The 27,445-nt window shown below is 46.3% G+C and overlaps 1 protein-coding gene across 1 annotated transcript in view; it reads right to left on the bottom strand.

Moving 5' to 3' along the window:
- The window catches only part of DEAF1 (DEAF1 transcription factor), a 366,149-nt gene that overhangs the window by 45,646 nt on the left and 293,058 nt on the right, over positions 1-27,445 (bottom strand). Inside the window, 1 exon segment of the mRNA XM_029582224.1 lies at positions 4,789-4,878. Within this exon segment, the coding sequence (XP_029438084.1) occupies positions 4,789-4,878 (90 nt within the window).

The raw sequence follows: 27,445 nt of genomic DNA, 5'->3' as shown, positions 1-27,445 counted from the left end.
ATTTAAATATGTCATCTTTGGAATGTGCATTTCTTATATTTTTGTATTTTGCTCTTTCTTAAGTATTCCACTGTTCAGAAATTTTAGTTTCTCAGGCTTTCTATTTTGGTTTTATCTGCATGTTTCTGTTTCTAATTTATAGTCTCTTATTTCTATATTAGGTAAGGGTCGGTCTCAGTTTTGCCTGTGTGTGTGACTGAAGTGCAGTATTTCTGCTAGCGTGTAGTTTCTCTGTAGTAGTCCAGCTTGTTCTGTTATTCCAGTAGGTGATGTATTAATGTTCTAGGGCCTGGTGTAGTATTTGCATTGCTGCTTTTTCATAAGGTTGCTGTTATTTGAATCCTGAGAGTCAGTGCTGTGACTGTATGGCAAGGTTTTAAATGCCTCTTTCTTTGCAAGAGTTTGTGTTACTTCACAAAATAGCAGTGGAGGGTTATTTTTTGCTGAGGTGACACCAGAATTTGAAATTTTTTTTTCATATTAGTTGTAATGTGAATTGCCCTAGCTCTGTGCTGCACCTGTTCTGATGATTAATTATATTTTATTGTATTTATGAAGATTTCTGGTTTTCTGCAAAGATGTTCATGAAAGAATACATTAATTTTTGTTTTATTACATGATTTGATCTGATTGTTTTCTATACTTGTGCATTTATAAACTGCAATAAAAATAAAATAAATTCTGATTAATAAGGAATTTTTAATGCATGAAATAATTGAAGTAAATTATTTTAAAGTTTCATACATGATGCATAATGGCTGTTGCAAATTACTTAGAAAGCCATTCTAGGGTGCAGTATATGGCATTATTTATCAGTAAGAAAACAACTAGTAGTCCTGCATGCCTACAGCCCACCCATGTTAACCTTGGGCCCACCCAAAAAATCAATTCTGGCTACGCCACTGTCCTGTGGCCAGGTCTGTACCAGGGTATCGATTCCCTGGGACTAGGGTTCCTGCCTGCGGCTGAAGGAACTGGGCACTTGGGCATTGGACCGGTTTGGCAGGAGGTCCATGGTTGGTGTTCCCCAACGGTTTACTATCAATTGGAATGCTGTGGTCTACAGCCTCCATTCTCCTGGGTCTAGATTTTCTCTGCTGAAGTAATCCGCAGCGATATTGTCTTTCCCGGCGATGTGGACGGCCGAGATCTCTTGAAGATTTGCTTCCACCCATGACATTAGGAGGTCTATTTCCAGAGACACCTGTTGGCTTCTGGTTCCTCCCTGATGGTTGATGTAGGCCACTGTTGTGGCGTTGTCCGACATTACTCTGACCGCTTTGTCTTGGAGTCTGTGACCGAACCATAGGCAAGCTAGTCTGACTGCCCGGGCTTCTAGGCGATTGATGTTCCATTCCGACTCTTCTTTGTTCCATTGCCCTTGGGCGGTTAGCTCCTGGCAGTGTGCTCCCCATCCTCGTAGGTTGGCATCCGTGGTGAGCAGGATCCAGGTTGGTGAGGATAGTCTCGTTCCCTGGCTCAGATGGCCTTCTTGTAGCCACCATCATAGTTGGGCCCGAACTCTATCTGGGAGCTGAAGACATATGGTGTAGTTTTGGGACAGTGGATTCCATGGTGATAGTAGTGAGCGTTGTAGGGGTCTCATGTGAGCTTGTGCCCATGGCACTACTTCCAGTGTGGATGCCATGAGGCCGAGGACTTGTAGGTAGTCCCATGCTGTGGGGCGAAGTTCGCTCAAAAGGGTTCGTAACTGAGTCATCAGTTTTGATCTCCTTGTCGGTGTCAGGATAACCTTATCTTGTTTGATATCGAACCAGACTCCCAAGTATTCTAGAGATTGGGAGGGCTGCAGGCAGCTCTTGTTTGTGTTGACTACCTACCCGAGGCTCTCCAGTAGAGTTTTGACTCTGTTGGTTGCCTGGTGGCTTTCCTCTGGGGATTTCGTCCTGATCAGCCAATCGTCTAGATAAGGGTGCACGCGGATTCCTTCCTTCCTCAGTGTTGCTGCCACCACCACTATGATCTTGATGAATGTCCGGGGTGCAGTGGTTAAAGCCGAATGGTAGTGCCCGGAACTGGTAGTGACAGTCCAGGATCCAGAAGCGTAGAAAACGCTGATGCTCTTGATGGATCAGAATGTGTAGGTAGGCTTCCGACAGATCCAGGGATGTAAGGAACTCTCCCGGTTGTATTGCCCTTATTACTGAGCGTAGGGTTTCCATGCAGAAGCGAGGAATCTTCAGGTGACGGTTGACCGCCTTGAAGTCCAGGATGGGTCTGAACGTTCCTTCTTTCTTGGGGACGATAAAATAGATGGAATAATGTCCAGTATTTATTTGTTGTGGAGGCGCCGGTGTTATAGCCTCTAAGGCTAGCAATCTGGTCAGTGTAGCTTCCACTGCCATCCTCTTGGGAGGGTCGTGGCAGGGGGATTCCACAAACTTGTCTGGAGGGAGGTGGTGGAAATCCAGATAATATCCCTCTCGAATGATGGATAGGACCCACTTGTCCGAAGTTATCTCGACCCATCTTTATTAGAATAGGGCAAGTCTGCCCCCTATGGCTTCTTCCTTTGGACGGGTCGGCTGATTTTCATTGTGGGATGCGGCTGGGGCCCGGGCCCGAGCTGGCTCCCCTTTTGTTGTGCTTATTCCGAAAGGACTGGCTTTGGCCTGCGGAGTGGGCCGTTTGATATGTGCTTCTATATGGGTTGAAGCGCTGTGATCCTCTGCCCCTGGAGGTTCGGGAGAAGGATCGCTGGTTTCTCTTATTCCTGTCCTCTGGTAGCCGCGGCAGTGGGGACTCGCCCCATTTGTTGGCTAGTTTCTCTAGTTCGCTTCCGAACAGGAGTGTTCCCTTGAAAGGCATCCTTGTGAGTCTCGTTTTGGAGGATGCGTCGGCCGACCAGTTTCGGAGCCAGAGTTGTCTTCTGGCTTCCACGGCGGATGACACTCCTCTAGCTGCGGTGCACACCAGATCAGAAGCGGTGTCCGTGAGGAATGATACTGCTGGTTCCAGGGTCTCCCCAGGAGTGTTGTTCCTGGTCTGTGATAAGCAGGTGCATGTCACCACGGCACAGCAGGCCGCGATCTGTAAAGACATAGCAGAGACGTCAAAGGACTGTTTGAGGATAGATTCCAGACGTCTGTCTTGAGCATCCTTGAGTGCTGCTCCTCCCTTCACCGGGATAGTAGTGCACTTTGAGACCGCGCAGACCATGGCATCCATTTTCGGACATGCCAGGAGATCTTTGGCGGCTGGGTCCAGAGGGTACATGGCTGCCAGAGCCCGCCCCCCTTTGAACGTAGTTTCCGGGGCATCCCATTCAGGTCAATTAGTTGCTGGACGGCTTGTAATAGTGGGAAATGACAGGAGGTCTGACGAAGTCCCTCTAGTAGGGGGCTCTTTTAAGCTGTGTGTGACCAGGTCTGGAAGCTCGTCCTTGGTGAAGAAGCGTCTCATGGTTCGGTGGGGCTCTATACCCAGAGGGAGTTCCCCTTTCTCCAGGGGGTTCTGAATACTCATCTGAGTTGTCTGTGTCCCTGAAGGTGGGGTTTCTGGTCGGTGGGATCACTTCCCTGGGCATAGAGGGTCCTGGGTTGTTGAGGTCCTCTGGTGGAGTTTGTGGCTGTATTATAGGAGGCCCCGGTTGCATGTGGATGAAGGTATGCAGACCTTTGAAGAATTCCACCCAGGAGATAGATGCTGGGTCTAGACTAAGGGGCGCCGTGTCCCTGGGGAGCCCCGTTTGAGGGGGGGTCCCGCTGTGAAATGCTAGGTCCAGCGTACTGTTCGAGAGGCTGGAACCCAGTACTAGCTGGGGAGGGCCATGAGTTGGATCCCCTAGGGCCTCGGCCTCCTCATGCTGTGCAGCTCTAATGTGGCATGCTGGGCAAAGGCCCTGAGCCTTGAGTTTCTTTTCCGGTGATGCCATGGTTTGTGTGCGTAAAATACAGTTGTGCACTCCGGTGCGTCGAAGTTGTGCGCGTAGGTTTGGTGCGCACAGATTGAAGTTATGCGTCCGGCACAGTAAGCGCATGGCTATGCGTGTCACTTGTGCGCACGGTACTTGGGCGCGCGACATTGTGCGCACAAGGTATTTGTGTGCACGGATCGGAACGGCAGACAGGGCGGTGAACAGATCAAAATGGTGACGGTAACCATGCGGACAATATGGCGACCATCTTGGGGGTCTCCACGTGGGAGGACCCTCGGATCTGATCGGGGTCTAGCCCTGCTAGGGCAGATCAACCCAGTGGCACTGGTCCCGGTTGGCGACCTGTGCGACTCCTCGAGCTTCGGAGACCAGAGACTTTTAAATAGATTTCTACCTTACCTTGTCTCGGCGCTTCCCGGTCTTGATCCGGGCGGTATCTAGCTGCAGGGGGAGAGGGAAAATACCTTCACCGCCGCGCTCAAAGTTGCACCCGCTGCCTCTCAGCCTCACCCGATGTCGGGGGTGAGGGTCAGCCGACGGACCGAGGCTTACCTCTGAGGGATCACGGAAATCACCTCGGGCATTCTCAACTGGGGGAGGGACCCAATGGGTGTCACCGCAGGAGAGCGGGGCTCATCTGTAGAGGTAAGATTTCTTATTTTGGTTTTCTTTGGTAAAATTACTCCTAACGCTGTGCGAGCGTGCATAGAGTCCCTAACTGCTATGGAGACGGAAAATACTGAAGAGCTGCACTTCCTGCAGGAGTATATGTACTAGGACTGACGTCAGATTGAAATCTGATCTGTCTCCAACTGCTATCAGGAGTATACTATACCCATTGGTCCTGAGTCCATCTGCTACACTCTAGGAAATAGCACATTTCAACATACCTTGCGTTGGCAAAACGTTGAGCAGTAATTGACTTTATGGCACCCAGTGCATTCATTCATTGCTTCTCGCCCACAATTTACACAAGATTGCTGCAACAGAAAAAAGGGCCATGTTAGTAAAAGTTGCTTTCTAAGAGGGTGATTTTATAACAGTGTGTGTAGGGCTAAAGTCTGCAGACCTTAACCTGATTTATACCTGAGACTTTTCAAAACAGACTTATGCGCAGACTTATGCGCAGAGAGGCTCACTTTAAAAGGTGCATGTGCATACACCCATAAAAGCACATATGTGGGTACACGCATGCATGACTATATGTACATGAATATGCACATGTATGCATCCACGAGGGCAGTACTTTCAGTTCTTCAGGGGTGTGGAGACTGACAATGCCTGCACCAGCCAGACATCCTAACTTCACAGCCAAGGACATTGCCCATTTGGCACCTCTGGTAGTTGATGAGGCCCTCCTTTTTGCAATTCGTGGCCAAAGGAGGAATCTGCCAGAGATACTTGCAAGCCTGGAGAGGCTTGCAACGGGAATTTAATTAGTGGACCTCTTACATATGTGAGGTAGATAGAATGTGGGTAATGGTGGAGGGTGTATGGGGAGGCACTAGGGGGTAGGGGTAGGTATGGTTGTGCATGGGAGGGGGCATGAGGGGGACACAAAGTGGCCAAGTTAACGCTAGAGTAAATAGATATATATGGAACAGTAATGATTGTCATTCTATTAATGGCATGAATGTACATTTTTTGCCAATGTCATACTATATAACAGAAATAGTAGCAAGATTTATAAGGAAAGACTGAAGCCTATAGACACAAGTATAATAACGGTGTAAGGAAGTGATGCTATTTTCTCTAGGAGATGAAAACCATTTCATGGTGATACCCATAGGACTGCAAAACTATGATTTCTATTTATAAGGCATAGATTAGGGCCTGTCTTGGTACTCCACAAAGTTATTCCCAAGGGTCGCACTGCACAGCACCACTGACCTGGGGTATCATGGCCCTTCATGGAGGCTGCTGTTCAGGTATGCTTTTGGCGCAGGTAGCATCACACCATTTCTATGTAAATTAATAGAGTACCAAGAGCCATGCAAAACAAATCAATAGGATACATTGTCACATACCAGTATGGAGGTTCAGTAACAGCTACAGAGCACACTCAACTTTCTCATCCTATTTTTCCCTATAGATTAAGGATTTAAAGATGAGAGCTCAGTGACTGAGCCTCAACAAGAGGAGGTGGTTGGATTAGATGTGAGCTTGGTGGGATGGGGCTGGAGGTGAAAGAGAGGGCTCGGTGATGTCAGGAGTTGACAGCAGTGACCCGGACCAAGGGGTAAGTGTGGCAATTCGCAGGAGAAGCCCATGGACGCCAAGCATAACATTGGGTAAAATGTTTCAGATAGTCGGACCTGCCACAGAAAAAGCTTGCTCCGTAATTGCACAATGATTTATTTATTTATTTATTAACTTTTATTTATTAACTTTTATTTACCGACATTCGTGAAGCACATCATGCCGGTTTACAATGAACTCAGGCGGGAAATACAATAAAACAATATAACATTAATAACAAAACCAAAAACAAAACAAAAATACAATGAACCAAAGGAGCAATAAAATAAGGGAGGATAGGGGAAGGAGAGGTGGGGGAGGATAGGCAGGGGGGGCAGGGCAAGGGTAGGGGGTAGGATGGGTGTGGGAAGGGGGGATGAGGAGGGGAAGGGGAAAAGGCATAGATAGATGAGGTAAAAAACAAAAAATAAAATAGAGAAGAAGGAGACTATGTACAGTTGAAGTATGTACAGGTACCATTAACTTCAGTAGTACTACCGAAGTGTTGAAAAACCGGCCGTATTAACTGGGCGACGGTATTCACTAGGATATAGATCATTTAAAGGTATGATGTATGAACCTTGATGATGGAACGTCTAGGAGAGTTTTATTTGCGGACTTGATTGCACAAGCTGGGTGGTAAATTATATAGAGTTTATTTAGTAGGGGAATGGCCAGCAATTCTGTTCCACAACCTCTTATCAGGCTTAAGAGATAAACCAGGTTGTGTATTCTTCTCTAGGCCCTACAATCTTCCCTCTTCCCCCTTGCTCTGACCCTGTATAGCTGGGACCAGAAGGGTGATAGTGATGCTTACACTACAAAGCACAGAATACACACACAAAGGATTGGATTTAGCATTAGTCTGAAACTTTAGAGTTGGCGAATGCCTGTCTGCCCCCCTGTTTTAGCCATTCCTGGGTGCATTGTTTTCTCAGGCTATAATTCCAGGCCTCGCTGTCTCTTCTGCTGGTAACCAAACATGTGAGGGTGAAAGGGAGGAAAGGGGATAGAGGATCTGGGTCTAGGAGAGCAGGCTTTATGAAGAGAAAAAGCTCCATTGTTTTTATTAGCCTTCTCCTCTTCACCCCTGTGATCCTGCATTCCCATCCCATAGCTGCCCTTTTCCTTCCAGAGCTACACAAACATGTTAAGACTGTGAAGAATGTGTAAGAATATTCTAAAAAGGTCTACTAATTACCATCTATGCCTCAGGGACTTAAGATATAACAGAAAATAAAATATAAAGTGTTTCTAAAGGCTTAAAACAACTGTCTGATAAATGAGCTGTACCTTGCCTAGCCCTCTCTATGCTCACAAGGGCAAGCCTTACTGGAAAGCTCCTGTATTCGGCAGAAGGATCACATGAGGACATCTTTTCAAAGACCATTACACACCTTTGCTCTCTGAGATCTTCCTTTGTGAAGCATGCAGCATACTGAAAAGGACATGCAGGATTATGTGCTTTTGTAGGATTCTGACACCCAATCTCCCATCTGAAAGTAATCAGTCAAATCACCTCAATCTCTTCCATCTATGGTAAATGCTAAGGACTAGAAGAGTGAACAGACTGAAAGTAATCCTGAGAGACTGCCTTGCACCTGGAGGTTGATGTGAAGTGTAATTGTCAGCAGCTCTTTTACATTTGGCCTTTACAATGCCCCCACCATTTCCTCCTCTATTCTCATGTCTTAGTGTATGGATGATATCTCATTTTTTCATGCAGAGGCTCCAGTAGAATCACCTATGCACTAAACTCAAAAAGTGTACCTTCGAGCAGGAAGAGTTACCTTTCCTGAGCTATATTATCTCCCAACATGGCCTATACATGGGTCTGGAGAAAATGAAGGCCATTCAAGACTGGCCTCAGCCCATGGGGCTCAAGGCCTTGCAAAGATTTCTAGGCTTCACCAATTACTACTGGCAGTTCATACATAGGTACTCCTCGCTGGCCGTTCCTCTCACTGCTCTTACAAAGAAAGGCGCTGATACTAGAAATTGGTCCAAAGATGATATCCAAGCCTTCCGTCACTTCAAGTAGGTGTTCCTCAAAGTTCCCTGTCTCCAACACCCAGGCTCATCTAGGCCCTTTATCATGGAGGTAGATATCTCTGCCACTAGGGCAGGGGCTGTTCTCACAAAGCACAACGATAAAGGAACCCTCATACCTTGTTTCTTCTTTTCCAAAAGGTTCACTCTCATGGAAAGGAATTATACCATTGGAGACAGAGAAATCCTAGCAGTAAAACTGACCCTAGAGGAATGGTGCCATCTATGGGAGGGAGCTAGACATCCAGTCACAGTATTTACCAATCATAAGAAGATGCAATACCTCCAGCAAGCCCAGCAGTTAAACCCACACCAGGCCTAATAGTCTCTATTCTTTAACCACTTTGACTTTGAGATCCAGTACCGACTTGCGGAGAAGAATTAGCGGGCTGACGCCCTTTTGCAGTCTTCTGAAACAGAGGACTTGAGAGAATCATCTTGACACATCATTGATCCTGCAATCAATCTTTGCTGCCAACTGCATAAGTTCCGCTAAGGTCTCGGGCATCTCATGAGTCACCAGTTCATCTTTCAACCGGGAGTTCAGACCTTCAAAAAATAGGTTTTCAAGCACCTAGGGTCCCAATGTAATTCAGAAGCCAACGTCTTGAATTCAATGGCGAAGTCTGGTAAAGGTTTGTTACCTTGTTTTAGATGAACCAAAGCTGATCCTGCTATAGAGTACTGGGCAGGGTCATCAAATACTGACTTAAGCAGTTCAAGAAACTTGGCAAGATCATTCAGGATAGGGTCATTGCGCTCCCACAGCGGTGAGGCCCAAGCCAGCGCTCTTCTGTCCAGATACAAAAGGATATAGGTAATCTTGGCATACACTGTAGGGAAATGGTTAGGTTGCAGAGAAAAGTGCATGCAACATTGATTAATAAATCATCTACACTTCCAAACTTCATCCGCAAAGTGTGTCGGAGCAGACAGAGGCACTGTAGAATTGACCGTCACTTCTGGCGGTGTAACTTCTTTACCTGCGTGTAGCTGATTAAAGGCAACAGTCAAGTTGTCTAGCGAATTCTGTTGTTTGGAGATTCGCTGGGCCAGGCCTGGAATGGCCTGCAAAGTGGTGAGCTGAGCCGAATCCATGGAGTTAGCAATCTGTTATGGTTATGAGGTGTTGGAGTGGATTCTTGAGTACTGCGGTGATGGCCATTCCCACGGGGAGGAGCCCCGTGAGGAACCGCAGTACTAGGCTAGACTCTATACACACAGACACAGAGAAGTTGTATTTATTGTACAGCTCGATGATACTGCCCGGGGAGCGGGCAGCAGTGAAGGTAACCCAGCAGAAGTAGTCCAGGGGTCCTCAGCAGGGGAGACCAGTCTCACACTCGAGTAGGTGATAGGCAGCGTGGCGTAGCAGGGTCAGGTCCCGGATTTAGACACAGAGCGCTGAAGGTGAGACAGACTGAAAGAGTTAGTACTCCCTGAAGCAGAAGCTGTATTGTTGAAGGTCCTGGCAGGCAGAAGTAGTTCAGTGGCAGGCACCAGATTAAGGAGAGCAGGTCCTCGAGAAGTGAGTACCCAGGTTAGTGAAGAAATACTTTGAAGGGCAGAGAGCGCTTCCCGCGGCAGCTGGGAAATGGCAGAGCAGCTTAGACCAGAGGAAATCCAATCCTTGCTAACTCAGTTTGTTAGCAAACGAAGAGCAGGCTAAATATCAGGATGTGATGACATCACTCGGAGGGGATGCCCCCGAGGTTCCCGCCATGACATAGACAAAGACATGGATGGCATGCACACCCTAGGAGGCCCTCAGGAAAATCATGGCGAACACCGTCGCTGTTGCCAATCCAGGGACAATGGAGAGAGCGGCATGAAGATGCGGCAGCAGCCATCTTCCCAAGGTTTGAGGAGAGAGAAGGAAAAAAGGTGAGGCACAGAGGTCGAAGCCATCTGAGACCGACGGACGCAACAGAAAGCCGACAGTCACTTAGCAGCACATGGTTCGGAGGAAGGTATCTTCAAAGGATACTAATGACACATTAGAATTAGGGCATCCCAACAGTGAGGTTCCAACAATAAGTAAAGTAGTCCAAGTGCCTGTAACTAAAAAATCACCTGAGCTAAAATATTCTAATTTATTCCCATCAATTAAAAAGCAGAATGAAAATACAAACAAAAAACACACTTTGAAATGTTTAAGAACATAAGAAATTGCCATGCTGGGTCAGACCAAGGGTCCATCAACCCCAGCATCAGGTTTCCAACAGAAGCCAAACCAGGCCACAAGAACCAGGCAATTACCCAAACACTAAGAAGATTCCATGCTACTGATGCAATTAATAGCAGTGGCTATTAGGGATGTGAATCATTTTTTGACGATTTAAAATATTGTCCGATATATTTTAAATCGTCAAAAATCGTTAGAGTCGATATTTAATAGGAATTCCCCCGATTTATCGTCAAAAATCGTAAATCGGGGGAAGGGGGAGGGGAAGGGGGAGGGCGGGAAAACCGGAACACTAAAACATCCCTAAAACCCGTGTTGCCGTACGGCCGGCGCCATTTTGCCGTACGGCAATATGGCCGGCGCCATTTTGCAAAATGGTGCCGGCCATATGGCCATATTGCCGTACGGCAAAATGGCGCCGGCCGGCCGGCAAAACAATTCGAGTGCAGGAGGTCGTTCCCGGACCCCCGCTGGACTTTTGGCAAGTCTTGTGGGGGTCAGGAGGCCCCCCCAAGCTGGCCAAAAGTCCCTGGGGGTCCAGCGGGGGTCCGGGAGCGATCTCCTACGCTTGTGACGTCGGGGGATAGGAACCAAAATGGCGCTGGCGCTACCTTTGCCCTGTCATATGACAGGGCAAAGGTAGCGCCGGCGCCATTGTTCTATCAACGCACCCGTGGCCCAAGAGTGGAAGATCACAACGAGACCCCCCCCACTGGACCCCAGGTAATTTAAGACATTTGGGGGGGTTCGGGAGGGTGGGGGATTTATTTTAAAGGGTCGGGGTGGGTTTTAGGGATGTTTTAGTGTGCCGGTTTTCCCGCCCTCCCCGATTTACGATTTACATGATATTTACAGAAACAAAACCGCGACGATTCGATTCCCTCCCCCCCCAGCCGAAATCGATCGTTAAGACGATCGATCACACGATACACATCTCTAGTGGCTATTTCCTAAGTAAACTTGATTAATAGCCGTTAATGGACTTCTCCTCCAAGAACTTATCCAAACTTTTTTTGAACCCAGCTACACTAACTGCACTAACCACATCCTTTGGCAACAAATTCCAGACCTTTATTGTGTGTTGAGTGAAAAATATTTTTCTCCGATTACTCTTAAATGTGCTACTTGCTAACTTCATGGAATGCCCCCTAGTCCTTCTATTATTCGAAAGTGTAAATAACCGATTCACATCTACTTGTTCAAGACCTCTCATGATCTTAAAGACCTCTATCATATCCCCCCTCAGCCATCTCTTCTCCAAGCTGAACAGCCCTACCCTCTTCAGCCTTTCCTCATAGGGGAGTTGTTCCATCCCCTTTATTATTTTGGGGGAGGAGGAATAGCCTAGTGGTTAGAGCAGTGGAGACCAGGGTTCAAGTTCTGCTTTCGCTCCTTGTGACCTTGGTCAAGTCACTTTACCCTCCATTGCCTCAGGTACAAAAACTTAAGATTGTAAGCCCTCTGGGGATAGGGAAATACCAACAGTACCTGAATGTAAACCAGTGTGATATCTCAAATGTCAGTATATAAAAATAATAAAAAAATAAATTATTTTGGTTGCCCTTCTCTGTACCTTCTCCATCGCAACTATATCTTTTTTGAGATGCGGCGACCAGAATTGTACACAGTATTCAAGATGTGGTCTCACCATGGAGCAATATAGAGGCATTATGACATTTTCCATTTTATTAACCATTCCCTTCCTAATAATTCCTAACATTCTGTTTGCTTTTTTGACTGCTTAAGCACACTGAGCTGACGATTTTAAAGTATTATCCACTATGATGCCTAGATCTTTTTTCCTGGGTGGTCGCTCCTAATATGGAGCTTAACATTCTGTAACTACAGCAAGGGTTATTTTTCCCTATATGCAACATCTTGCACTTGTCCACATTAAATTTCATCTGCCATTTGGATGCCCAATCTTCCAGTCTTGCAAGGTCCTCCTGTAAGAACATAAGAACATAAGAAAATGCCATACTGGGTCAGACCAAGGGTCCATCAAGCCCAGCATCCTGTTTCCAACAGTGGCCAATCCAGGCCATAAGAACCTGGCAAGTACCCAAAAACTAAGTCTATTCCATGTAACCATTGCTAATGGCAGTGGCTATTCTCTAAGTGAACTTAATAGCAGGTAATGGACTTCTCCTCCAAGAACTTATCCAATCCTTTTTTAAACACAGCTATACTAACTGCACGAACCACATTCTCTGGCAACAAATTCCAGAGTTTAATTGTGCGTTGAGTAAAAAAGAACTTTCTCCGATTAGTTTTAAATGTGCCCCATGCTAACTTCATGGAGTGTCCCCTAGTCCTTCTACTATCCGAAAGAGTAAATAACCGATTCACATCTACCCGTTCTAGACCTCTCATGATTTTAAACACCTCTATCATATCCCCCCTCAGTCGTCTCTTCTCCAAGCTGAAAAGTCCTAACCTCTTTAGTCTTTCCTCATAGGGGAGTTGTTCCATTCCCCTTATCATTTTGGTAGCCCTTCTCTGTACCTTCTCCATTGCAATTATATCTTTTTTGAGATGCGGCGACCAGAATTGTACACAGTATTCAAGGTGCGGTCTCACCATGGAGCGATACAGAGGCATTATGACATTTTCCGTTTTATTCATCATTCCTTTTCTAATAATTCCCAACATTCTGTTTGCTTTTTTGACTGCCGCAGCACACTGAACTGACGATTTCAATGTGTTATCCACTATGACACCTAGATCTCTTTCTTGGGTTGTAGCACCTAATATGGAACCCAACATCGTGTAATTATAGCATGGGTTATTTTTCCCTATATGCATCACCTTGCACTTATCCACATTAAATTTCATCTGCCATTTGGATGCCCAATTTTCCAGTCTCACAAGGTCTTCCTGCAATTTATCACAATCTGCTTGTGATTTAACTACTCTGAACAATTTTGTGTCATCTGCAAATTTGATTATCTCACTCGTCGTATTTCTTTCCAGATCATTTATAAATATATTGAACAGTAAGGGTCCCAATACAGATCCCTGAGGCACTCCACTGTCCACTCCCTTCCACTGAGAAAATTGCCCATTCAATCCTACTCTCTGTTTCCTGTCTTTTAGCCAGTTTGCAATCCACGAAAGGACATCGCCACCTATCCCATGACTTCTTACTTTTCCTAGAAGCCTCTCATGAGGAACTTTGTCAAACGCCTTCTGAAAATCCAAGTATACTATATCTACCGGTTCACCTTTATCCACATGTTTATTAACTCCTTCAAAAAAGTGAAGCAGATTTGTGAGGCAAGACTTGCCCTGGGTAAAGCCATGCTGACTTTGTTCCATTAAACCATGTCTTTCTATATGTTCTGTGATTTTGATGTTTAGAACACTTTCCACTATTTTTCCTGGCACTGAAGTCAGGCTAACCGGTCTGAAGTTTCCCGGATCGCCCCTGGAGCCCTTTTTAAATATTGGGGTTACATTTGCTATCCTCCAGTCTTCAGGTACAATGGATGATTTTAATGATAAGTTACAAATTTTTACTAATAGGTCTGAAATTTCATTTTTTAGTTCCTTCAGAACTCTGGGGTGTATACCATCCGGTCCAGGTGATTTACTACTCTTCAGTTTGTCAATCAGGCCTACCACATCTTCTAGGTTCACCGTGATTTGATTCAGTCCATCTGAATCATTACCCATGAAAACCTTCTCCATTACGGGTACCTCCCCAACATCCTCTTCAGTAAACACTGAAGCAAAGAAATCATTTAATCTTTCCGCAATGGCCTTATCTTCTCTAAGTGCCCCTTTAACCCCTCGATCATCTAACGGTCCAACTGACTCCCTCACAGGCTTTCTGCTTCGGATATATTTAAAAAAGTTTTTACTGTGAGTTTTTGCCTCTACAGCCAACTTCTTTTCAAATTCTCTCTTAGCCTGTCTTATCAATGTCTTACATTTAACTTGCCAATGTTTATGCTTTATCCTATTTTCTTCTGTTGGATCCTTCTTCCAATTTTTGAATGAAGATCTTTTGGCTAAAATAGCTTCTTTCACCTCCCCTTTTAACCATGCCGGTAATCGTTTTGCCTTCTTTCCACCTTTCTTAATGTGTGGAATACATCTGGACTGTGCTTCTAGAATGGTATTTTTTAACAATGACCACGCCTCTTGGACATTTTTTACTTTTGTAGCTGCTCCTTTCAGTTTTTTTCTAACAATTTTTCTCATTTTATCAAAGTTTCCCTTTTGAAAGTTTAGCACGAGAGCCTTGGATTTGCACACTGTTCCTTTTCCAGTCATTAAATCAAATTTGATCATATTATGATCACTATTGCCAAGCGGCCCCACCACCGTTACCTCTCTCACCAAGTCCTGTGCTCCACTGAGAATTAGATCTAAAATTGCTCCCTCTCTCGTCGGTTCCTGAACCAATTGCTCCATAAAGCTATCACTTATTCCATCCAGGAACGTTATCTCTCTAGCGTGACCCGATGATACATTTACCCATTCTATATTGGGGTAATTGAAGTCTCCCATTATTACTGCACTACCAATTTGGTTAGCTTCCCTAATTTCTCTTAGCATTTCACTGTCCATCTCACCATCTTGACCAGGTGGACGGTAGTATACCCCTATCACTGTAGTCTTCCCTGATACACAAGGGATTTCTACCCATAAAGATTCAATTTTGTATTTAGTTTCATGCAGGATGTTTATCCTGTTGGACTCTATGCCATCCCGGACATAAAGCGCCACACCTCCTCCCGACTGCTCCTCTCTGTAATGTAATGTATCACAATCTGCTTGTGATTTAACTACTCTGAATAATTTTGTATGATCCGCAAATTTGATAACCTCACTCGTCGTATTCCTTTCCAGATCATTTATATATATATTGAAAAGCACCAGTCCAAGTACAGGATCCCTGAGGCACTCCACTGTTTACCCTTTTGCACTGAGAAAATTGACCTTTTAATCCTACTCTCTGTTTCCTATCTTTTAACCAGTTAGTAATCCACGAAAGGACATCGCCTCCTATCCCATGACTTTTTAGTTTTCTTAGAAGTTTCTCATGAGGGACTTTGTCAAATGCCTTCTGAAAATCCAAATACACTACATCTACCAGTTCACCTTTATCCACATGTTTATTAACCCCTTAAAAAATAAAGAAGCAGATTTGTTAGGCAAGACTTCCCTTGGGTAAATCCATGTTGACTGTGTTCCATTAAACCATGTATGCTAATGCCAGATGTCTAAGAGGTAAGCTGGGAAAATTAGAATGTATAGCAGTGAATGATGACATAGACTTAATTGGCATCTCAGAGACATGGTGGAAGGAGGATAACCAATGGGACAGTGCTATACTGGGGTACAAATTATATCGCAATGACAGAAAGGAGCATCCAGGAGGCAGTGTGGCGCTTTATATCCAAGATGGCATAGAGTCCAACAGGATAAACATCCGGCACGAGACTAAATGCACAATTGAATCTTTATGGGTAAAAATCCCTTTTGTGTTGGGGAAGAGTATAATGATAGGAGTATACTACTATACACCTGGCCAAGATGGTGAGACGGTCAGTGAAATGCTAAGAGAAATTAGGGAAGCTAACCAAATTGGTTGTGCGATAATAATGGGAGATTTCAATTACCCCAATATAGACTGGGTAAATGTATCATCTGGACATGCTAGAGAGATAAAGTTCCTGGATGGAATAAATGACAGTTTTATGGAACAACTGGTTCAGGAACCGACGAAAGAGGGAGCAATTTTAGATCTAATTCTCAGTGGAACACAGGATTTTGTGAGAGAGGTAACAGTGGTGGGGCTGCTTGGCAATAGTGATCATAATATGATCAAATTTCAATTAATTACTGGAAGGGGGACAGTAAGCAAATCCACGGCTCTAGTGTTAAATTTTCAAAACGGAAACTTTGATAAAATTAGAAAAATAGTTAAAAAAAAACAAAACCAAAAGGAGCAGCTACAAAAGTAAAAAAGTGTGCAAGAGGCGTGGACATTGTTAAAAAATACCATCCTAGAAGCATAGTCCAGATATATTTCACACATTAAGAAAGGTGGAAGAATGGCAAACCGATTACCGGCATGGTTAAAAGGTGAGGCTATTTTACCCAAAAGATCTTCATTCAAAAATTGGAAGAAGAATCCAAAAGAAGAAATTAGGATAAAGCATAAGTGTTGGCAAGTTAAATGTAAGACATTGATAAAACAGGCTAAGAGGGAATTTGAAAAGAAGTTGGCCGTAGAGGCAAAAACTCACAGTAAAAACTTTAAAAAATATATCCGAAGCAGAAAGCCTGCGAGGGAGTCAGTTGGATCATTAGATAATCGAGGGGTTAAAGGAGCACTTAGAGAAGATAAGGCCATCAAAGAAAGATTAAATGATTTCTTTGCTTCGGTATTTACTGAAGTGGATGTTGGGGAGATACCCGTTCCGGAGAAGGTTTTCATGGGTAATGATTCAGATGGACTGAACCAAATCAAGGTGATCCTAGAAGATGTGGTAGACCTAATTGACAAACTGAAGAGTAGTAAATCACCTGGACCGGATGGTATACATCCCAGAGTTCTGAAGGAACTAAAAAATGAAATTTCAGACCTATTAGTAAAAATTTGTATCCTATCATTAAAATCATCCATTGTACTTGAAGACTGGAGAGTGGCTAATGTAACCCCAATTATTTAAAAAGGGCTTCAGGGGTGATCCAAGAAACTACAGACCAGTTAGCCTGACTTCAGTACAGGGAAAAATAGTGGAAAGTGTTCTAAATATCAAAAACAGAACATATAGAAAGACATGATTTAATGGAACAAAGTCAGCATGGCTTTACCCAAGGCAAGTGTTGCCTCACAAATCTGCTTCACTTTTTTGAAGGAGTTAATAAACATGTAAATAAAGGTGAACCGGTAGATGTAGTGTTTTTGGATTTTCAGAAGGCATTTGACAAAGTTCCTCATGAGAAGCTTCTAGGAAAATTAAAAAGTCATGGGATAGGTGGTGATGTCCTTTTGTGGATTACAAAGACAGGAAACAGAGAGTAGAATTAAATAGACAATTTTCTCAGTGGAGGGGAGTGGGCAGTGGAGTGCCTCAGAGATCTGAACTGGGACCCGTGCTTATCAATATATTTATAAATGATCTGGAAAGGAATACGACGAGTGTGATAATCAAATTTGCAGATGATAGAAAATTATTCAGAATAGTTAAATCACAAGCAGATTGTGATAAATTGCAGGAAGATCTTGTGAGACTGGAAAATTGGCCATCCAAATAGCAGATGAAATTTAATGTGGATAAGTGCAAGGTGATGCATATAGGGGAAAATAATCCATGCTATAGTTACACAATGTTAGGCTGCATATTAGGAGTTACCACCCAAGAAAGAGATCTATTACAATCCTGCTCGCAGACCTCATCCCGCGAGCAGGCCCTCACCTGCCGCCATCTTCGCTGCCTTGCACTGCCGCCAGCCTCCATCTTCGCGGACTTTACCGCCCCGAACTGCCACTGTGCAGCGGCCCTACATCACTCTCACGGCAGCTGAAGCCGCCGCCTACATTCCTCCATCCTGCAGCTGGCACTGCTCCTGGGACCTCCCTCGCGCAGATGAGTGCCGCCGCCGCAGTCTTCCTTTTATGTGGCCCTGAAGCCATCGCCTCTCTTTCCCTCTTCGCGGCGGAAGCTGCTGTTGGATCGTGTCTTCACAGCTCTAGTGCCACCGCTCCCTCTACCTACACGGCCCGAGCGCTGCCGTTGGGGTTCCTCTTTGCTACAGGAAGCCGCCTCCAGCCTACCCTCTCTCCTCCATTGGGCCTACCCTCTGTCCTCCATGCGGCCGCAGGCCTCTGTTCCTCCATCCTTCCTCCCGTTTTCCCTCTAGGTGCGGGCGCGCGCCTCCTTTCCATATTTAAAGGGCCAGCAGCAGGAAATAGCCCGCGGCCCCACCGGATGATGTTATCACAGTGCTTCCTGGTCCAGCCCTATATAAAGGCCTTGCTTCAGTTCCTCAGGGCCTTCGAAGTGGATTCTATGGTCGTCTATGTCTCCTCTTCTCCGGTCAAGGTCTTCTATGGTCTGCTCCTGTCCAGATGACTTCGTGTTCCATGTTCTTCTTGTCCATGATGTTCTTCCACGTTCCATGTTCCATGTTCCACATGTCCCGGATGTCCGTGTTTCACTCCTGGTCCTGAAGTTCTCCTCGTCTTCAGCTATTTGCCCTCCTTCAGGGTTCCTTGCTACTCTACCTTTCCGGGCGTGCCACCATCATGGTCCGTGACCAGCCCATGGAGGACTGTGTAGTGCGCCTTGTGGTACAAGGCCTACCTTCATCCCTGCAGTGCAAGTCTCCAGAAGGCCCTTGTTTTTATGCCAAGGCCTGTTCCTGAATTCCGAGTTCCATCTCTTGAATCATGGGTCTTGTATCCTATCCCAGTCTTCAGAGTATCTTGTCTGCTTCCGTCCATGCCCAAGACTCTGCCAGAACCTGCTCCGCTCCAGCATGGTCCACAGCCAGCCACAGGTGGCTGTGTAGGGCGTAACTCGGTGCAGGCCTCTCCTGAATTTTCGACATATGATAGCTTCACGTTCCACTGCTTCGCCTGGAGTCTGCTTCGCTTCCAGCGTGGCCCGTGACCAGCCATGGCGGCCGTGTAGGGCACGCTGCTTTGCAGCTCACACCCAGTACTTTCCTGAATCATTGCCCAAGTCCTCCTAGCACACTAGGTCTTCCGAGTCCTTGTCCGAGGCTTCCCAGTCCTCAGAGTCTCCCTAACGCCATGAGTCTTCCAAGTCCTCATCCGAGTCTTCCTAGCGACCTGAGTGTTCCAAGGCCTCTTCTGGGTCTTCCAAGCAACAAGTCCTCATCTGAGTCTTCCTAGCACCCAGAGTCTTCCACGTCCTCGTCTGAGTCTTCGAAGCACCCAGAGTCTTCCAAGTCTTTATCTCAGTCCAAATCCTCCAAGTATACTGACTCCTGTTTGTGTCTTCCAAGCACCCCGAGTCTTCCAAGCACCCAGAGTCTTCCGAATCTTCGTCTGAGTCCTCAGTCCAAATCTTTCAAGTATACTGACTCTTGCCCGTGTCTTCCAAGTATCCTGAGTCTTCTGTTCCTGCCCTCTGCCTCCGTCTGACCTCACGCCCTGTTCACTTCCTAGCGGCGCGTCCGGAAGGGCTACCGAGTGGCTGGAGTACTACTCCCAAGACCAGCATTGCATTGCTGGGTCTCACTGGTGCGTGTTGGTCCAGCGGAGGGCTGACTCTGCCTTTTTCCAGTTTCTGTTGTTCCTAGCCTGGTCCCATCCAGCCTCGTTCCTGCTCCACCCGTGCCTGTATGCGCTCACCTCCCTTGGGGTGTGTCTTGGGGCTCCTCCCTGAGTCACCCCATGCCCAAAGGCTCACTTTTTCCCAGGAGCAGGTGACCAAACCTCCATGTCTCTCCTCAGGACTCATAGGGCCCATTCGCAACAAGATCTAGGTGTCATAGTGGATAACACATTGAAATTGTTGGTTCAGTGTGCTGCAGCAGTCAAAAAAGCAAACAGAATGTTGGGAATTATTAGAAAGGGAATGGTGAATTAAATGGAAAATGTCATAATGCCTCTGTATTGCTATATGGTGACAGTGCACCTTGAATACTGTGTACAATTCTAGTCGCCACATCTCAAAAAGGATATAGTTGCAATGGAGAAGGTACAGAGAAGGGTGACCAAAATGATAAGGGGAATGGAATAGCTCCCCATATGAGGAAAGACTAAAGAGGTTAGAACTGTTCAGCTTGGAGAAGAGATGGCTATGGGGGAATATGATAGAGGTGTTTAAAATCATGAGAGGTCTAGAACGGGTAAATGTGAATCGGTTATTTACTCTTTTGGATAATAGAAGGACTAGGGGGCATTCCATGAAGTTAGCATGTGGCACATTTAAAACTAATCAGAGAAAGTTCTTTTTCACTCAACGCACAATTAAACTCTGGAATTTGTTGCCAGGGGATGTGGTTAGTGCAGTTAGTGTAGCTGGGTTTAAAAAGGACTGGATAAGTTCTTGGAGGAGAAGTTCATTACCTGCTATTAATTATGTTGACTTAGAAAATAGCCACTGCTATAGTAGCAATAGTAGCATGGGATAGACTTAGTTTTTGGGTACTTGCCAAGTTCTTTTGGCCTGGATTGGAAACAGGAAGCTGGGCTTGATGGACCCTTGGTCTGACCAGTATGGCTTGTTCTTATGTTCTTAAGAACTTCCCCTTCAGTCAGCTCACCCACCCCTTCCTTTTAGGAAGGGAAGGGGGTTGACCGAGGGGATGGCTAAGTTCTCACTCACTCACTCTCATTCCCTTCTAACTGAGAGGGGAGGGAAGGGGGAATGAGCTGACAGAAGACAAAAATGGTTCTCTCTCACGCACATTCCTCTTTTAATGCCCGGCCTCATTGCTTCTTGCACGCTGTAGGGTGGGAACTTCATGGGCAGACCACAAGCATCAGAATGCTTTCCTTCTCAGCATGCAGTGACATTCATGGCAAGGGATTCAGTGTTTTCCCAGAGTCCCCTCACCCCCTCCCACAGGTGTTGCCTGCACGCCCTGCTCTACAGCAGTTTTGCTCCCTCAATCCCCTCTCCCCTAGAGACAAAAAAGACACATGGAATCCATATGGCATTAGGCCTGTTGTAACATGTAATGAGTGTGGACATGGCCTTCAGAAAGTCATGAATAAACAACTGTAATATCGCAAACCTCCCATTACCAAAAACAGCAATAAATGCCAGCACTCAAATTACAACCCTACCAACGAAAAGGCAACACTGCAAATATTACATCAGGCTTTAAAATACCAACGTACCTCCTATTTAGAAAACAGAACAAGTCGGGCTGCCTAAAAAAAAATCATGTATCTAAAGATATTGTGCAAAAGCTATGTAAAACTACATAAGTCCGTTTTTCAGATGTCAAATCAGTGTTATGACTGTCGGTCGCGGTCGCCCATGGTAGGCTCAACTCACATCATGTCATGCTTGGTTCTCTACCCCCGGTACTCTCGCGGCGGTGGCTGCTGCCGCATTCCTTCATGCTCCCTGCACTCCACGTGGCGGCTGGGACACCGCCGACCAGCGTTCTGATCCTGGACCTCTCTAGGCGCAAACGCATGCCATCTATCCGCCCTTTAAAGGGCCAATGGCGGGAACTCCAGGCTCGTCCCCGGCTGATGACATCACTGGCCCGGAGTATTTAAGCTTCACCTCCAGCCACCACTAACCGACTTGGCAACAAGTTTCTTGGTTCCTTTTGGTGCCAGTTCCTTTTCCACGGACCAGTTGTTCCTGCCTTCGGATCTCTGCACTTCTCCTTCTGGGGTCCTGCCTCAGAGCTTCCCGCACCTCGGGGCCAGGCTCAGCGCCACTTCACCCGGACTCTCTGTCAGCGCTTCCTGCTCCGCGGGCCCTGGCTCAGCACTACCTTACTTGTGAGTTGCTTCCGCAATGCCCTCTGCTCCTTGGGACCCCCATGGCACTTCTCCTTGAGGATTTTACTACAGTGCCTGTTCTCATCAAGACTGGGCTCAGCATAGTACTCCACCAGATTGTGTCTCGGCGCCCCACTCCTCGGGGCACTCCCCTGCACTTCTACTCTCCGGACATCAGCTTCAGCAGGTTCCCCGCTCTAGCCCTTACTCAGCATACTACAGTTCGTGTCTCTGCACCTGCACCTCCTTATCCCGAGGGCACTCCCACGTGGTCCTGCTCTACTTCCTTCAGAGCTACAGTGGCCTTGCTCTCCCTGAGATTCTCTCTCTTCCTCCCTCCGAGAGTGCTCCTGTCTCAAACTGTGCCTATCCTCTCTGACACTCTCTTCACCCACTCACCTACCCTCTCCGGGACCAGCCACACAGAGGTGCTCCTAAGTCCTTCCAGCCCCGGCACCCAAGGGCTCAACCTGCGTGGAACAAAGGTTGGTATAGGCGAAGTCCCAGCTTGTCTCTGTTCCCGGCCAGCCTTGCCTCCCGACGGTAGGGACCTGTGGGGCCCAACCCTTCAGGTAGCAACAAGCCCACCTCGGACCAAGGGTCTACAATTCCTAACACAGAGACATTCATATCTAAAGATGGGTCCTATACTGTCTCAGTAACTCCAGAACAGTAGTTTTGGATAATACTTACCTAGCTCCAATAAAAGCTATCACAGCCTGCCAAGCATACAGTTTACTCCAAAAGACAAATCTTCCATATCAAAACAACACTAACTCCCAGAATTCAAACAGCAACAACCCTATCCAGGAAGGAGTAGCACTGAAAATATAACATCAGGCTTTAAAAGACCAATACACCTCCTACTGAAAACAGAACAAGACGGACCTGCTATAGACCTCTACACAGAAACTATACACAGTAAAATCCCTCATCTCGATCACACATTCAGAACACAGACCCTTATCAAAGGCAAAATGTTAGGATCCAGTCTACTATACAGCCTCTCTACCACCAGAGGTCCCCATGGAATTACACCTGCTCTCGCTCAAGCCATAGATTCCATGGGCTTATGACTCAGCAGGGCTTGGCCTATTTAGCCCTGCCTCTTGCAATACCCTATGCCTTGTCATCGAGTACTCAGCTGTCTGCGTGGCCCTGTTCTACCTTGTCTTGGTCTGTGGCCTCCGGGCCTTCCAGCTCTGCTTTGCCTAGTCCTGTGGCCTCCGAGCCTACCAGCTCTACCCTGCCTAGTCCTATAGCCTCTGGCTCTTCCAGTTCTGTCTTACCTTGCCTTATGGACGCAGGACCATAAAGGGTTGTCTATATTTCATCTCGAGTTATGGCTCATTTACCTTTGAAATCCATCTCTGAAAGGGATGATTCTGCACAACCCAACTCTGCTGCCTCTGTGTCTTCCATTCACTTGATAGAAGCTGACAGTTTTGCTCAGAGCCCTGAACCTACAATTGCAGGTAATCCTGCTCTAATTAAAGCTGAGTTTGTGGGTGATGCCCTAAAGACTGTCTCAATAGTGGAGACCACTCCCAGCTCTGATTCTGTAGCATATCTAAACCAGCTAACATAATTACCTGCCGAGAGCCTAGCTTTAAAACTGACTGCATCAGTAAACAGAATCCAGTGATGTACTCTACCCCAGATCATCTACCTCAGTCTCCTGCAAGGAAACCTTTACTTGGGACAGATCTGGCATTCAGTACCCAGAGTCTGCCTTTTAGCTCCTGAAGAGAAATCTAAACATGTTCCAGTCTCTATTTTTGTTTCAGATTCTGCTCTGAACAATCTGCTCCAGGATATGAATGCTACCATAGTGGCTCCAGTCATACCGCTCCAAGAGGAGCCCAAGTCAGTCTTACTGCTCCGGGAGGAGCACAAGTCAGCTATGCCGCTCCAGGAGGACCCCAGTCCAGTCTTGCTGCTCCAAGAGAAACCCAGTTCAGCCATGCCACTACGGAAGGAGCCCGTCACTCTTGCCACCCTGGGAGGAACCTCAGTCTGCCAGACCAGCCATGCTGCTCCTGGAGGAACCCCAGCCAGTCTTGTCAGCTGTGCTGATCTGGGAGGAGCCCGTCAGTCAGTCCTACAACTTTGCTCCTAAAACAACCAGAGTCTGACAACTTGGTCCCAGATGTTGTCAGTGGACCTTCAAAGACTTTCATTCAGACCCTGTCTCCTATGACTCCGTGTCCAGTTCCACCCTGGCTATACCCCTAATGCCCAAGATCCTCCTGCCTGGCAGGACCCAGGGGGAGGGGGACCACTGTTAGGATCTAGCCTTGCCTAGTCCTTTGGCCTCTGGGCCTCTACTTCTGCCTTGCCTAGTCCTGTGGCCTCTGGGGCCTTCCAGCTCTGTCTTACCTTGCCTTATGGCTTCAGGGCCTTCTATTACCTGGAACCTTGCTTTGTGGCCTATTCAGGCCTCCCTATGTTTAGCAGACTCCATGCCTTATGCTTAGTGGCCTTCAGAACTGCTCTTCTGTTCTGTCTTGGTCTGTCCTGTATGTGTCTGGATCAGTCCTGCCCTGCCTCAGTATCCAGTCCAGCTTTGCCTCAGTAGCTAGTCGAGCCTTGCCTCAGTGTCTAGTCCTGCATTGCCACAGTCTCCAGTCCTTGTCTCTGGGTTCCAGCCTGTGTCTCCAAATTCTAGCTTCAGTCTGACCTGCTGGCCACCGGAACCTAAGGGCTCAACCTGTGGGGGGAGGCGGATGATCCAGGGAGAAGATACGCTCTGCCCTGACTTGAAGTCCTGTGCTGCCTCTGTGGGGATTTTCCGACCCTAGCCGGACCCTCAGTTGTGATGCAAAATAAGAGACCAACAAAATAAAGAAATATAATGCATCAATCATAAACGTAAAAATATATCAATAAAAAGAATAAATACTTAAAAACTGATGAGTAGAACATCCAAAATTAAAACCTCATAAAAAATGTTTATAAATTTCCCAAAATACCATTATAATTTTTTAAAAAAGCAGACATATCAAATAACATCCAATAATGAAACTAACAAGAAATTTCAAAATCTCTCGCTCTTCATACCTGGGATTGTTGCAGTTCTGGCCGTGAGCGCCACGACCAGACCCTTACCTCCGTGCTCCTGGACCTATTCCTGCTTCTGGAGGCCTGGTTTGCGCCCTGTTTGGTGGCGTCCCCACAGGGGCCGCGCCGCCGGGAAGCTTCCCATGGACGCCCTGCTTCTAGGCGCGTGCGTGCGCCACTTGGACGCTTTTCTAGGCTGTTTCCCTCCAGTGGTGACTCCGCCCAGTTCCTGACATCAGACACCGCGGCCTTGTTAAGTCGGCCTGCTACAGTATCTGCTTGGTTCCTGCTTGCCTGCTATAGTTCCTGCCTGGTTCCAGTACCTGAGCCCTGTTACAGTACTTGTCTACTGTTCTAGTCTGGTTCCAGTTCTCAGTCCTGATCAACAACCCGCCTAAGTCCCAGCGGCCGGGCCCCTACGGGCTCCTCCCGGGGGGGCTTCGGCTTCCAAGGGTGAAGCCGCCTAAGTCCCAGCGGTTGGGATCCTACAGGCTCCTCCCGGGAGAGTGCCAGCTTCCAGGGCGAAGAGCACCTCTACATCCTGCCTGAACATCTACCTCCCGGCCTGCCAGTTACTAGAGACATTGACCACCTTTCCCAGTCTCCTGCAGGTCGGCCCAAGGGTCCACTAAATTGAGACTCCATAATAGGGATGTTTTGATTTCCAACCACTCTGAAACTGTTGTGAATTGGGGGAGGGGGAACTGTACAAACTTTATCCTCTCTCACACACACACACATACAGGATCTCACTCCCTCACAAACATGTACCTTTACACAGGATCTCACTGGCTCTCCCCACCTATCCACACTAGCTCTTGCACACACATTTATTTTATTTATTTAATAGTTTTTATATACCGATATTCGTTTTCACATCACATCGGTTTACATTACAACAAGTGGAAATAGAAAGGAAGTTACATCTGAACTATATTCTCAAAAGAGCAAGTTGACGGTATAACAACGCCGATGAGGACGTAGGGGGGGAGGAGGGAGGAGAATGCAGTAAGCGCGAACATAGAAGAGATAACTCAAACGGATATAGCACAGAATTATAATAGAAATAAGAGACAATTAATTAAGGTAAAATTTAAAATTAATAAGGCATGCATAAGGTTGAAATTAAAATTAATATTGGTATACTATATACAAGCATGTACAAGGGAGATTGTAAGGGGAGAGACATAATTACAATAATAGGCGAGTAACATGACCATTGTGTAGAGGGGGTAAAGGAAAAACTTGTAAGAAAAGAACAGTGTACCGGTGTGTGAGTGAAGGGGGGTGTAGGGAAATTTGACATGGATTCACTGAATGGAGAGAGGAGAGGAGTTAGTTAAAGGCCTGTTTGAAGAGCCAAGTTTTTACATTTTTTTTTTAATTTATCAGTGCATGATTCAGTGCGGGGGTCAGGGGGCATGGTGTTCCACATAGAGGGGCCTGCAATGGAGAATGCTCTGTCCCTAGTGGAGGAGAGGTGTGTGAGTTTAGGAGATGGTATATGTAGGGTTCCTTGGTAAGCTGCTCTGGTGGGTCTGTTAGATGTATGAAAGTGGAGAGAATTGTGTAGCCAGTGTGTACTATCGTTGATTAGTGTTTTATGTATGAGGGATAGGGTTTGGTATTGAATTCTTGAGGCAACTGGGAGCCAATGGAGATCTTTTAAGATTGGGGTGATGTAGTCTTTCTTGCGTGTATTGGTGAGAATTCTGGCTCTGGCATTTTGTAGTAGTTGTAGAGGTTTGATGGAAAAAGTAGGGAGTCCAAGCAGGAGTGAGCTACAATAGTCAATTTTAGAAAAGATGATGTTTTGAAGTACATTCGAAAATCAGTGGTATGAAGGAGTGGTCTCATTTTTTTTAAAACATGTAGTTTGAAATAGCGTTCTTTCAGGGTGGATTTAATGAATGGTTTTAAATTTAATTGATTGTCAGGTTTCGGGTGTATAAGGTGAAGGGTTTGAATGAGGGTGTGGGGTTGTAGTGGGTGTGGGCATTGTGGGGTATGATGAGGAGTTCTGTTTTGGAAGGGTTAAGCGCTAGGTTCATGTTAGTAAGAAGATGGTTGATAGAGGTCAGGCAGTTGTCCCAAATCTTTAGGGCCTTGGGTAGTGAATCATTAAAGGGGATGAGAATTTGGACATCGTCCGCGTGTATGTAGTGGGAGATATTTAGGTTGGTTAGGAGTTTGCAGAGGGGTAACCTGTAAATGTTAAAAAGGGTAGAGGATAATGCGGATCCTTGGGGAACACCGCAGGTAATGTTAATTGGATCAGATTCATTGTTACCCAGCTTGACCTTGAATTGTCTGTTTTCGAGGTATGATTTCAACCAAAGAAATGCTGTTCCTGTTATGCCGATGTCAGAGAGTAATTTTAGCAGAGTGTTGTGGTTAATGGTATCGAAAGCGGATGATATGTCAAGCAATGCCAGGAGGAAGGAGTGGCCATTGTCCATTCCTTTCAGTATGTTGTCAGCAAGTGATAATAGGAGTGTTTCTGTACTGAGGAATTTACAGAAGCCAAATTGGGATGGGGACAGGATGTTGTGGTTGT

This window comes from Rhinatrema bivittatum, chromosome 17 (assembly GCF_901001135.1).
Source record: "Rhinatrema bivittatum chromosome 17, aRhiBiv1.1, whole genome shotgun sequence".
Taxonomy (NCBI): Eukaryota; Metazoa; Chordata; class Amphibia; order Gymnophiona; family Rhinatrematidae; genus Rhinatrema; species Rhinatrema bivittatum.
This window is presented reverse-complemented; position numbering and strand designations above follow the sequence as displayed.